Here is a 9,807-nt window from a genome sequence, read left to right as displayed (position 1 = left end):
GCTGCGGCAGCGGCTCTGGCTCCGGCTTTGAGGCATTCAGAAGGCTTTACTTTTTGAAATTAAAACATTAATTCCTTGCATTGAATTTTGGTCTCATATCTTAATTCAATTAGAAGTTCTTTGGACTGTTCTCATTCTTATAGATTGAGTCCTCTTGTATCCACGCCACTGCAAAGTCATTGTTTCTTCATGCTGAAAAACCTTAGATTAATTTACATTCTTCACAAAATATTGTTCAAACACCTCAGACTAAAAGGCTTTTCAAAAAATACTTAACTCCCTCCCTTCTTATGATCATCTTTTCTCATTTTTTCTCTCTAATGCCATGTATTTTATTTTTCTTCTTCCTTTTTAAAATTTAATAATTTGCTAGAGATGGTGTGGGCTAGCCTGAGGGAGAGAGAGAACAGATAGAGATAAAGAGAGAGAATAAGTAGTTCATATGGAGATGGTCATGCTGCAATCCCTTCTCCTCCTTTTGTCTTTTCAGAATTCTGGGCATGCACACACACTCGCCCTGTGTGTCTCAAGCCAGCCAGCCTAGAACTCAAACTTACAGTTGGTCATGTAGGATATAGCTGCCTTAACTACCATACCACTGGCTGGGTCAATTATTATTATTATTTTTTAATTCTTATCACCATCAATACTACCAACACCGCCATTGACATCATCATAATGATTAACATTTTCATATAAATTACAGCATATCCAGGATTGTTCATTGGTGACTTACATATACTACTCACTTAATCCTCTCATCCAACTTGTGAAGTTGATGTTATAATTATCTTCATTTTACTGAAGAGGATACTAAGGCTCAAGAGATTCTAAGTAACTTCTTCCATATGACAGGGCATTTAAAATTTTTTTTTACTTACTTATTTTCAATTAATTATTTATTATATTATTTGTTGCCATTATTGTTATTTTAACGTTTGTGTAGGGTATGGTGATCATCAGAGAGATAGAGAGATAGAGAGAGTAGACCCCTGAAACACTCAGACAGAAGCCATTTTAAATCTGAGGTGTGTCCTGGTGTGTTTAGGGACAAAGGTGACTGAAGCTTTGCTCTAAACCCTATATTCTAGACCTTCAAAACACTCAGACAGGAAGGGTGACCTCTATCCTCTCTCTGTCTCTCTTTATCAATTTTTCAATTTTTTTTATTTTTAAAAACATTTCTTTTCTCCTCAGGCATTTTCTTTCTCTTGCTAATTTCAAAAGCCATTTTAAATCTGAGGTGTGTTCTAGTATGTTCATGCGGCATGCTAGTGTGCCACACTGTTTTAATTTTTTTGCCTTAAAATATTTTTCTTCTTTTTTGATTGTTTTTGTCTAGTCTTTTTTATTTTCCTTTTCCTTTTGCTTTCATATTTTCAACCTTGCTTTCCCATTCTGCTCTTCAACCTCCACACACTGAGTATTTAGACAGGCCTAAGTGCCCAGTAGCCAAGCATCTAAATACTTTAGGGTCATTGAAATCCATAATGCTTACTGAACCTCCTGCCTGAAGGAAGAAACTTCTTTTTATAAATCTGAACTCAAAATCTCTTTTTGTGGATACCACGTTGCAAAACACAGTAGAGGAGAGATTTTTTTCCCCACAGAATTACACTGCAATAAAGGGAAATATATGATCTTACAGTTGCAGAAACCTTCTCTAAGCAATTAGCCAAAAGTGAATTTACTACCAAATTACTAAAATGCAAAGAAGAGAGACTGCAGAGTGAGAAGCAGTGAAAAGGATGGAGCTGCAGAGAGAACATGCCTCTGAACTCTCTGTTGAAACCCAGGAACTCAGCATAGGTATACCTATTCCCTAGAAACTGTGAGGCCTTTGTAATATCTAGTTCCAAAGTAAAAAGTGCAGGTTGCTTGGTGAACATAAGGGAAAAAGAATTGCAAAGGGATTGCTGACCACTTCCTCCCGCACATATCTGAATGCTCAGAATTAACTCCCAGAAGTTAGGGAGACACATATAATCCATCAGATGACCAGAAACCACCACAGAGACACAAGATATATGAGAAAACAAGAAAATATCTCTCCCCTAAGGGAAAAAAAAAAACAATCCTTCATCATCCACAGACAGTAGAGTGGAACTTCTGGAAATGTCTGATAGAGAATTCAGAATATTCATTGTGACAAAACTAAATGAGATGCAAGAGCTGAGAGACAATGAACTCCTGAAGATGCAGAAGAAAAGAGACAACAAGTTCTAGGAGGTGAGGAAATTCTTGCACGATCTGAAAAAAGAAATACACACCATAAAAAAGAATCAAATGGAGCTGTTAGAGATGAAGGCTGTAATACAGAAAATCAAAACCTCCCTCAAAAGTATTAAAAGCAGACTAGTTCACGCAGGAGACTGAATCTCAGATGTTGAAGACAAAACCTCTAACCTAGAAAAAATAAACAAAGAAAAAAAACTGAGAAAATAACCAAAAAAAAAAAAAAAGAGAGAGAGAGAGAGATAGAGAAATAAGAGAAATGCTAGATTCCATTAAGCACCCTAACATCCAGATAGTTGGTATCCCAGAAGGTGAAGAAACTAAAAAGGGCATTGATAATCTATTCTGTGAAACTCTGGAAGAAAACTTTCCAAATCTAGAGAGGCATTCAAATATCCAGACCCAAGAAATACAAAGGACCCCTAATAGAATCAACCCAGAAAAATCTTATCCAAGACACATCATCTATTTTTCACTTCAGTTGTATCATTTTTTTCTTCTATATTTTGAAGCTCTCTTATTAAGTGAATATGCATTTAGGTTAGTTAAGTCTACTTGATAAATTGACATCTTTACCCCTAAAAGTTGTGTCTTTTATTCCTGAAAATACTGATAAGCACAATGCTTGGTTCATAGGTATAAGCAAGATAAATCATCTCAGATAATATCATGGATTTTACCCACTAATTTTATTTCTGAACTTTTAGCTCAATGTAACAACCTATATAATAACTCAATACAATAAAAATTTAAAAGTACAAAAATGTTCAGTACATTACTCTTCAGAATGAATGAAAAGAAAAGAAATATAGAATATATGAGAGCTTATATTGGGCCAGCCATGGTGGTATATATTTGGCAGACTGAGGCCACAGGGGAGGCACAGGTTGATTCTCAGCCCAAACTAAGAAAGAACTGGGCATGGTAGTACATGTCTGTAGTCCCAGTTTCACTGGAGGCTAAGATAGGAGGATTGCCAACAGTAAGACCCTGTCTAAGTAAACAAAAACAAAAACCCCCGAACCAACCACATATAGACCTACATGCTCACACATGCACACACACACACACACACACACACACACACAGACACACATGTACATATCAAAAGGAATAATAAAAATAAAATGGGAGAGCATATGAATCATGACCCTTATTCATGTTGCCATATTTCACATTAGAATATTACATATTTAAGTATTTTTAAAAATAATTACAATAATACAAAAATAACTCATGATTAAGATGAAGAGCTTCATATTTATCATTCAACTTAATTGTTAATAATCCTGCATTTGTTAAAAAACAGGGAACCAGCAGTTAGCGTAATGGCTATGTCGCTGGACTCCCACGTAGTCGACCGCGGTTCACGTCCCGGACCCGGTGGCTTAAAACTCATGCCGGGCGCGTGTGCGTGCGTGCCCAAGATCCCGAGAGGAGAAGGGAGGAGAAGGGATTGCGGCGTGACCATCCCCCCTGGGGGGTGATTTCTCCCTTTCTGTCTCTATGTCTCTCTCTGGCGAGCGCATGCGCCCTACAGTGAAAATCTCTCCCCCCCCAAAAAAAAATTAAAAAATAAAAAAAACAGACAAAAAGCTGAGAGAATTTGTAGATGAGAAAATTGCTTTGAATAACTTGGTGAGTGTCTAGTTTGGCAACTGTAATTACGATCGTAAGTGACAAATAGAAGTATAGAAAAAGTACATGCAGTATGACTGCAACCATCAGAGAAATAGAATAAAAACAGTAAGTGTCATCATAATTTGTTTCTGGGTAATGAGAATTTGGTGATTATGGTATGACCATGCCCCATTGGGGTGCCTATTCCCTCTATCTCTCTCTGTCTGTCTCTGTCTCTCCCAGTTGGCCACAGGTACCCTTTAGCCATTTTCTTTTTTAAATTTTATATTAACCTTTAAAAAAATATAATAGCCTCCCTTAAAAAAAGCTATATTAGGGTCAGCTGGTGGTGGTCGTTGGGGTTGATGATCCCACAAGGCTGATGATGGGTGCATGTGAGTGGGTGCCCCAAATCCTGAAAGTAGAAATGGAAGAAAATATCTTTTCTATGGGGGATACTTTCTCACTTTCCTTCTGTATCTATCTTTATGATAAGTACATATGCTCTCCAGCAAATGAAAAGAAAAATAAAAGCTATACTGGAGTACGTTAAAAGTCATTGCAAACCTTCAAGAAAGTAGCCCAAGATCATAATTTTATTTGTGAAATGTTAATATCATTTCAAGAAGGCTTAAAATCCTGAAAATGAGGCTGGCATCATGGCCTGCTATTTAGGGGCATCAGATCCCACATAGTCAACTGGGCAGTTGAATTCTTGGTCCCAGTGGCTTGAAAATCACATAGGGGGACCAGCAGTTAGTGTAATGGCTATGTCGCTGGACTCCCATGTAGTCAACTGCGCTTCGAGTCCTGGACCCAGTGGCTTGAACTCACGCTGGGCGTGTGTGCGTGTGTGTCCATGATCCGAGAGGAGAATGGAGGAGAAGGGATTGTGGCGTGGCCATTCCCCTGACTTTCTGTCTCTCTTTCTCTCTCTGTCTTTCTGGCGAGAGCACGTACCCAGAACCCCCCAAAAAAAAAAAAAAAAAAAAAAAAAAAAATCACATGGGTACATTGAGAGCTTGCCAAATCCCAAATCCCAACAGCATGGAGAAATGGAAGAGAAGGGATTGTTGTGTGACTGTGCCCCACAGGGGACTGCGTTCTCACTCTCTCTCCCATCTCTCTGTCCCTTTCTGGCGAGCACAGGCAACAGCTGGCAAAAGAGAAAAAAAAAAAAAATCCTGAAAATGGAATTGAGATAGAGGATTTGCAATTCTGCTCATTCTACCTAAAAGGAATAGCCTGTGGAAAGAGTCAAGTAAGGCTCCTGGTGTAAAAGGGATTATGCATGGGAAGTAGTGATCAACTTTCCTCTGCCAATGCTAAGTATCAACAAATGAAAAGAAAACATTACCTCAGAGGCACAGAAATAAAATGACAGAGAGAATTATGTATTAGGGGTATTATAGGATTCTTTCTACTGAATAATGTTAGACTTATCCAAAGATGATAAAAAGCCATGATGACTTTTGATACTTTTTTGCTGTTGTTTTTTCCCATTTTGTTTCTCCAAGTTCATGTTACAAGCAGTTTCATACTGTCCACAATGCCTATCACATTAGTACACATTAGCAAAGCAAATACTTGGAATGAATTGGCCACAGAGGTGTGAAAGGTGTCAATTATACCAATGAGAAGGAACAAAGTAAAACTACAATGGACGATCAGGTTTTCCAGATGGTAATGATTGACCTAAAAACCATTGTGTTCTTTTGTCTCCACTGAACTTTCCACTACCCATTTCAAAAGCTTAGTTCCATTCCAATGGAAATGGAAACAGAGAAAGAGAGGTATCCCAAACACAAGCTGTTTGTTTCTCATTCAGTAGAACATAGTTTTATTTTTTAATGTCTACGGGGTGCAGTTTCTGAGGACTAGGGCTTTGTGGAAGGTCCGGCTGAGGGCATTCTTCACCTCCTTATTTCTCAGGCTGTAGATGATGGGATTCAACATGGGAGTCACAACCGTGTAGGACAACGATAGCAGTTTCTTGCTTTCAGGAGAATTGTTGGACTTAGGTCGGAAGTAGGTAAGGCTAGAAGAGACATAGAAAAGGGAGACCACAAGGAGATGGGAGGAACAAGTAGAGAAGGCTTTATTCTTCCCTTTAGCTGATGGAATCTTGAGGATGGCAGCAGCAATGCGCGTGTAGGAGCATAGGATCAGCAAGCAGGGTATCATGACAAACAGAATGGTTCCGACGATGGCATAGATCTCAAACAATGCTGTGTCGGCACAGACCAGCCTCAGCACAGGGGGACTGTCACAGAAGAAGTGGTTCACCTTGTTTGTGCTGCAGAATGGAAAGCTAAAGAGCCATGTGGTCTGCACAGTAGCTACAGGGAAGCCTGGAAACCATGAAGCAGCAGCCAGTTTGGCACGTGTCCTTTGGTTCATGATGACTGGGTAATGCAAGGGACTGCAGATGGCTACATAGCGGTCATATGCCATGGTAGCCAGAAGGAAGCACTCAGCTACCCCGAAGAAGAAAAAGAAATACATCTGAGTGGCACAGCCAAGAAAGGAGATGGTTATATCCCGGGCAAGCAGGGTCCCCAGCATTTTGGGCACTATGACTAGGTTGAAACAAATCTCTAAGAAGGACAAGTTCCTGAGGAAGAAGTACATGGGACTGTGCAGCATGGGATCAGCCAGGGTGACCAGAATGATGAGGCTGTTTCCCATTAAGGTGACCAAGTAGATGATTAGAAATGTCAGGAAGAGTAGTGACTGTATTTCAGTAGGTAGGGAAGAGAAGCTCATGAGGATAAACTCGCTTACTCTTGTCCAGTTCCCTGTAGCCATAAATTATGTCATAAATCCCCAGCTGTGGTCATGGAAAGAGGGTCTCAATTAAATGAGTTAGATTCTGGATTTGATTATCAGATTCCTTCTTAGTAATGAAGAAAGGAGCAAGGTCGGTATCTCAATTGGAAGAGGAGGAGTGTTATCTAAGAAGAAAGACACAAGAATGTCCAGAGTACAAGTCTCAAATGAACACTTGCTTAAACTTCCCTACTTTTATTCTTCATATGATTTATTTTCTACTTTGTTACATTTCCTAAAGGAAATATAATTTCCAAGCATGTTCATATTCTACTACACATTAATACTTCTTTAATAACGTCAAGTAGTGTCCTGAGGCAATGGCGTATAGTCAGATTTTTTAAAAAGTAGAAATTTTCTATTCATACCTATTCTATTATCTCCCTTTTTCAAAGATCCATTTTTTTTTTCATCTCTTTATCTGCTGCCTAACTTTTTACAAAGCCTTCTGTATGGGTGTTTTTTACATTTTCAAAACACATTGACAAGGTATGCAGAGGAAAAAGTATATTGTATTGCATTTTGTGTTGAGAACATTCAAGGCAGGAAAAATGGTGAGGCAATGCATTCCTACTAGGTGTGATTATTTTAATGTACTTTTTCCTTCTATTATGTCAGAACAATAGACTAGTTTAAATTACATACTAACTATCATTGCTTAACCAGATTATGGGAAGCAACTTTAGGAGCTTCTTCAGTCCAGCAATGCAATAATTGACAATTGATTCTCAGTACCCAGGTAATCGACTGACTTTAAAAATTGAGATCTGAGAAAGATACTGTATTACAATTTAGGAGTGTGCCAAGGCAATTCTCTTTCTCTTTCATGAACAACCAGAATTAGTCCAACCCTAGGGGCACAGTTGATGGCAAATTAAACTGCAGGGCTGGAAGCCACATGGCTGGCTATGATTTCATCCCTAAGTCAGCCTGAAAACTGCTGGGCATGTGCATACATGCCCAAGAACCTAACGAGTTAGGTAGCTGGGAAAAGTAAATTATGTTGTGACAAGGCTGTATCAAGGTTGTGTGTATATCACTTTATTTTGCATGTGCACATGCAATGTCTACTGTAAAGAAGAATAGATTTTTGCTGACAATATCCATGACAAAATTCAATACATTCAGATTTTATAAATTTGGAGCAGAAAATTAATAATTTTATTATCATCACATAAGAAACTATGAATATGAATTAAGTTGTCTTTATTTTTCTGTAGGCGTTTGCTATAAGGTGCATGTACTCACCAGAGAGAGAGAGAGACAGAGAGAGAGAGAGAGACAAAGAGAAGAAAAATGAGAAATCACTCATTACTGGCCTATCTCCTGTATTCTCTTCCTAGGATTTTGAGCATGCATGTACATGTGCCTGGCATGATTTTCAAGCTGCCAAGTCCAGGACTTGAACTGCAGCTAGCCATGTGGGAATCTAGCACCTTACCCAACAACTAAACTACCAGCTGGCCTGAAATTGGTTTTCAGATCAGCTTAATAAAATAGACACAGGAAGGAGTAAGTAGAATTAAAAGCAAAAATATATTTAAAAATTATAAATATGCTAAATATATAAGAGATGTGAAAAGTGTAATTAAAATAAGAGTTTATTTTGGTGCAAAAAATTTTGAAATCCATGCATAGTTTTGTTATATCATGCATTTTTTTCATGAACTTTTTGAAGACTCCTGATATATAAAAGCTTATCCTTGAAAAATTAAATGGAGATAAATTGCTAGAAAATATAATGAAGAAGTAAAAAGAAAGAACAAAAATTTGCAATTTATATAAAAATAAAAAAGGAAAATAACCTTAGATATAGTGTGAAATTATATATTTATAAGGGAATGCTAGTATATTAATAAATGTAAATTTAAATGTAAATAAATAAAGATGAAATTGATAGTTTTCTAGTAGTAAGTTTGATCTTGATTTAAAAAAATAAAAAATGTGGGTAGGTTGAAGTAAACTTATGAAAAGATACAATTCAAAGGCCATGTGCCAGGATAGTTTAATGGATTAGATAATAAAGTTCTTCAATGAACAGATAAATCTCATTACTTATCTTTAGTCAAACTGTTTCAGAACAGAGAAAAAGATGCAGTGTTTCCCAGTTAATGTTAATACAGTTACCCCTACTTGTTTTCTAAAGTTGCAGATATAATGCACACACACACACACATACACACACACACACACACCCAGAGATTAGTTTGAACACAAGTGTGGCATTACCAAATAAAATGAGATCATTCTTAATTCAAAACTATGTAAGTTTGGGCAGGTTTGATTTATTACAGGCATGTAAATATGGTTCATATTTAAGAAATACTCAAATATAATTAATTCTATCAACAATTCAGTAAAGAATGAGTGGCTCTCAGTAGATCTTGAAAATGTTTAATGAATTCTGCATTTATCTCTGATTAAAAGATTACAACTCAGCAAACTTTTATAACTCATGAATAGAGGATAACTCTTAAAGAACCATGAACATTTGTATGAAAGGGCCAGTTCTAGGCTTAAGAATATGAGAACCAAGGTGTAGGCAATTATGGAACTATGGAATCCTTTAATAATTTGACAAAAGCTATGAACGCTTTCTTCTCTAGAATGTACATGAATCCATATGTACCCATAGGAAATTCTGCATATATATTGGAGGGGAGTTGTAGTTATTTTGAAGACCATCTATAGATTTTGATGCCATTTTAATGCCACTATTAGTTTGGAAATGCTGGCCACTGCAATATGATGAGAGAAATACATGAGTCATATATACTTAAAAGGAAAATATAGAATTATTATTATTTGTAGAAGAAAAGCTATTAAAATTAAGAAGTTCCATGAATTTACCAGTCAAAAAATATTTTAAAAAATACATCTCCCTATTTTTAAGGGAAAAGCAGCCAAATATAAATTTTATATAATCAATAAAATACAAAAATCATGGAATAAACATATCTGGAAATGTGAGGTATTCTATTTCAGAATACCAGAATCCCTTAATAAAATGTTATAACATCATTTTAAACAAATTGAGTATTACATTGTGTTCCTCAAATATTACTATAAAAATATAAGTTCTTATGTAATTAGTATTTAATGTAATTCCAAACTAAAAATTCC

At 36.7% G+C, this 9,807-nt stretch overlaps 1 protein-coding gene across 1 annotated transcript; it reads right to left on the bottom strand.

Moving 5' to 3' along the window:
• Positions 1-5,709: 5,709 nt before the first annotated feature.
• LOC102500400 (olfactory receptor 10A5) lies at positions 5,710-6,663 on the bottom strand. The gene has a single exon (XM_014582082.1). It carries the CDS (start codon positions 6,661-6,663, stop codon positions 5,710-5,712), a length of 954 nt encoding a protein of 317 aa, XP_014437568.1.
• Positions 6,664-9,807: the final 3,144 nt, after the last annotated feature.

This window comes from Tupaia chinensis, unplaced genomic scaffold (genome assembly GCF_000334495.1).
Source record: "Tupaia chinensis unplaced genomic scaffold, TupChi_1.0 Scaffold142134_1, whole genome shotgun sequence".
Taxonomy (NCBI): Eukaryota; Metazoa; Chordata; class Mammalia; order Scandentia; family Tupaiidae; genus Tupaia; species Tupaia belangeri.
Note: the sequence above shows the minus strand (reverse complement) of the source record. Positions and strands in the feature narration are given on the sequence as shown.